The 3411-nt window shown below is 49.8% G+C and overlaps 1 protein-coding gene across 1 annotated transcript in view; it reads left to right on the top strand.

Moving 5' to 3' along the window:
• The window catches only part of KIF18B (kinesin family member 18B), an 11843-nt gene that overhangs the window by 3430 nt on the left and 5002 nt on the right, over window positions 1–3411 (top strand). The window contains exons 7-10 of the mRNA XM_012802876.2: window positions 159–233; window positions 364–464; window positions 862–1048; window positions 1379–1506. Of these exons, the coding sequence (XP_012658330.1) occupies window positions 159–233; window positions 364–464; window positions 862–1048; window positions 1379–1506 (491 nt within the window). The remainder of the gene's footprint in view (window positions 1–158; window positions 234–363; window positions 465–861; window positions 1049–1378; window positions 1507–3411) is intronic.

Consider the following 3411-nt stretch of genomic DNA (forward strand, 5'->3'; position numbering starts at 1 on the left):
CAGGAGACTCACTTGAGCCCAGGAGTTGGAGGTTGCTGTGAGCTGTGATGCCACAGCACTCTACCCAGGGGGACAGCTTGAGGCTCTGTCTCAAAAAAAAGGTTGACAAAAATGGCTTAGAATGAACAAACACATTTCTCCCCTGTGCTCCATCTCAGCTGAAGAGCAATGTGATCAGCTTGGACTGTCACATCAGCCAGTATGCCACCATCTGCCAGCAGCTCCAGGCTGAGGTGAGGAGCCCACCTGGGGGTGGCAGAGAATGAGGGATGGGAGCTTTGGGGTACAGTCAGGGCTCTAGGCCCGCCCTTCAGCTCCTGTGTTCAGCTGGCTCTGTGAGGACCTGGACGACTACTGTTCTAGGTGGCTGCTCTGAGAAAAAAGCTCCAGGAATATGAGGCAGGAGCCCGGACCCCACATCAGGACCTCCTGGGTTCCCCCAAGTCAGGCCCACCACAGCAACAGTGAGTTCTACTGCTCATGCCTGCCCCCACCTTTCAGCCTGGCCAAGATAGAGAGCCAGCACCCCTTTCCTCAGCTTCTGTTCTAACACCTTGGGTCATGGGCTCCCATCCAGCATCCAATACCCAATTGCCACCTAGCATGCCCTATGTCAGAGAAGCCAATGACACCCCAGCACATCAAGGTAGTAGAAACTGTTCCAGAGAAGGTGAACTCAGAGATTGGGAGTCCAACTGTCTGGAACAGTTTCTTAAACCAGAAAATCCTTGTCTCCTTCTCCCACCTTCAGCTACTGCCCATTTGTCACCCAAGCATCTGTCCCTAGGGACTGTATATCACCTGGGTGCCACAGAGATCTGCCCCATATCCTGCCTCTCAGACTCTCACTCCCCCTCTCACCCTTCCCAACTCTCCCTTACTACCCTGCCCTCCCAGCCAGCTCTGCACCCCAGAGCTTCCTGTGGGGTCCGGATGCCTTCCAGAGAAGAGCCTGGGACCCAGGGCCCAGGTGGAGAGAGTTGTGGAAGAGACCTCTTTAGACCAGGAGCAACCTTCAAAGGACAAGGACAAACGCCCAGCAGAGGAGGTAGGACTTGAAGGTGTTAGGCCTGGGCAACAGGAGGGCTTAGAGCTCTTTCCCTGACTTGGGGTCCCTTCATTCCTAGTTCTCTCCACCTGGATGTCTTCCACCTTAGTCATTAGGAGATTTTCAGATCCTGCACAGATCCTGATATTCTGTCAGACCCTCATGCATTTGGAAGTGACTGGGAAGGCAAAAACCTCTCCCAGGACCTGGGCCATTCCAGAAGCTGCCATTCCCTTGGTTGGAGGAGGGAAGGATTTTAGGGGCTGCTTTTGTAGAGGTAGGGAGGACACCCTGGCTCTTCCAGCTGTGCCTCCTCCCTCCTTTTTTTAGGTTTCAATCCAGATGCCAGAGCAGAGCCTCAAGCATCCGCTGCCAGGGCCTCCTAGTCCGAGCCTGCAGCCCAAGCCTGTCATGGGCCACCTCTCACCACAGAAGCTGGACAGGGACCTGTCTATGCAGTAAGTGTCTTTTCGCTCTACTCTGGAGTCCAAGGTGGGAAGTGATAGGATCAACCTCCTGGGGGCAGGAGTGAATATGAAACGTATCTCAAAAACTCCAGTTCTTTCCAATTTAGAATCCAGTCTCTTTTCTTCAACATTGTCCCCTATCTGCTTTCAACTCCTTGATACTATCACCTACTTTATATACTTATCATCATCATCATCTCTATTTACTCCTTCACATAGTTGGCAGCCTAGCAGGAAATGGAAGAGAAACACCAGATTCCATCCAGAAAGCTAGCTGGCATGGTGTTAGGGCGAGACTGCTTGGGCTAGACTCAAGCTTTGCTTTCCAGTCTGAGGGCAAAGTGGCCTGTCCTCAGTGAGGAGGGAACAGCTAAGAGGTAAAATTAGGGACAGCTTTCCTGAGTCAGGTGTTTGTCATGTGTCTTCATCAACAGATTATGGCTATTTTTTTGGAGGAGTAAATACAAAGCACCATTCAAAGCCAAAGTGAAATGGATTTTGGACCATTCTTTCTATGCTTAATAGAGAGATGCTACTAGTATTTTTTCCTGGGCCCCCAGCACATAAATCCCTTGCCACTTAGCTTTGCTACTGCCAACCCTACTCTTCCTCCCCAGCACGCTTCACGCTAGGCAGTGTATTTAAAGCTTCTGGACAGAAGGGCCTGTTTAATTTTATTTCTTGTTGGGGAGTGTCTGTTCCCGACTCAGCAAAAATGCTGCAACTTGAATAATTGGCGGCTTATTATCTGTCTCCTGCTGCCGACTCCTTGGGGCCCTGGAGAGGCAAGGATGTACTGGTGGTATGTCCCTCCCCCCACCCCCGACTCCAGGGAATAACCACGGGCTTCCACTGATGAATCAGGGTCTCTCTGCTTGGTCTCCCTCGTCATGAGGAGAAAGAACACCAAGGTCCTCATTTCTGCTTTGTTCTACTTTTGTGGTCTCTGACAAGTAGCTTCAACCTTGGCTATGATTTGGGAATCAGCCCTTGCAAGGGTTGGGGAACCTGTGGCCTTTTTTTTTTTTTTTATTTGAGACAGAGTCTTGTTCCATTTCCCTGGCTAGAATGCAATGGCATCATCATAGCTCACTGCAAACTCAAGCTATCCTCCGGCCTCAGCCTCCCCAGTAGCTGGGACTGCAGAAGTGTCCCAGAACATCCAGCTAATTTTTTGCAGAGACAGGGTCTTGCTCTTGCTCAGGCTGGTCTTGTACTCCTGAGCTGAAGCATACCTCTGCCTTGGCCTCTCAGAGTGCTAGTATTACATGTGTGCACCACTACTCCCAACTAGCCTTTGGCCTTCTGATTTCAAGATTGTTCTTTTTTTTTTTTTGCAGTTTTTGGCCAGGGCCAGGTTTGAACCCACCACCTCTGGTATATGGGGCCAGTGCCCTACTCCTTTGAGCCACAGGCACCGCCCTCAAGATTGTTCTTTTTTAAGCATCAAAGGAGGCAAGAAAAGCTTCATTTTTCTCTGCTGCACCCCTTTTAATAAAAGGATTTGTTCTGTAAAATTTGGATTCAATCAAAAGGCACACTCAAGGATCCAGAAGGTCACATGTGGCCCTGAGGCCACAGTTTCCCCTCCCCTACTGGGGATGACTTCTCAAGGGTAAAGTACTAATAAAATGTGACGAAAGACCCCTAATGCCAGGGGTTGCAGGGCATTCTAGATTATTTCCATATCTGGAAACACCCTATGTGCCACATAATCGAAAATAATTTCTCTTTGACTTTAGAATTTAGAATCTTGGCCCATCAGGGCACTGGGTGGATCTTAGATTTTCCAGTTCAGTGGTTTTTTTTTTTTTTTTTTTTTTTTTGAGACAGAGCCTCAAGCTGTCCCCCTGGGCAGAGTGCCATGGCATCACAGCTCACAGCAACCTCCAACTC

Source organism: Otolemur garnettii, unplaced genomic scaffold (genome assembly GCF_000181295.1).
Source record: "Otolemur garnettii isolate 467f Iridium unplaced genomic scaffold, OtoGar3 scaffold00018, whole genome shotgun sequence".
NCBI lineage: Eukaryota > Metazoa > Chordata > Mammalia > Primates > Galagidae > Otolemur > Otolemur garnettii.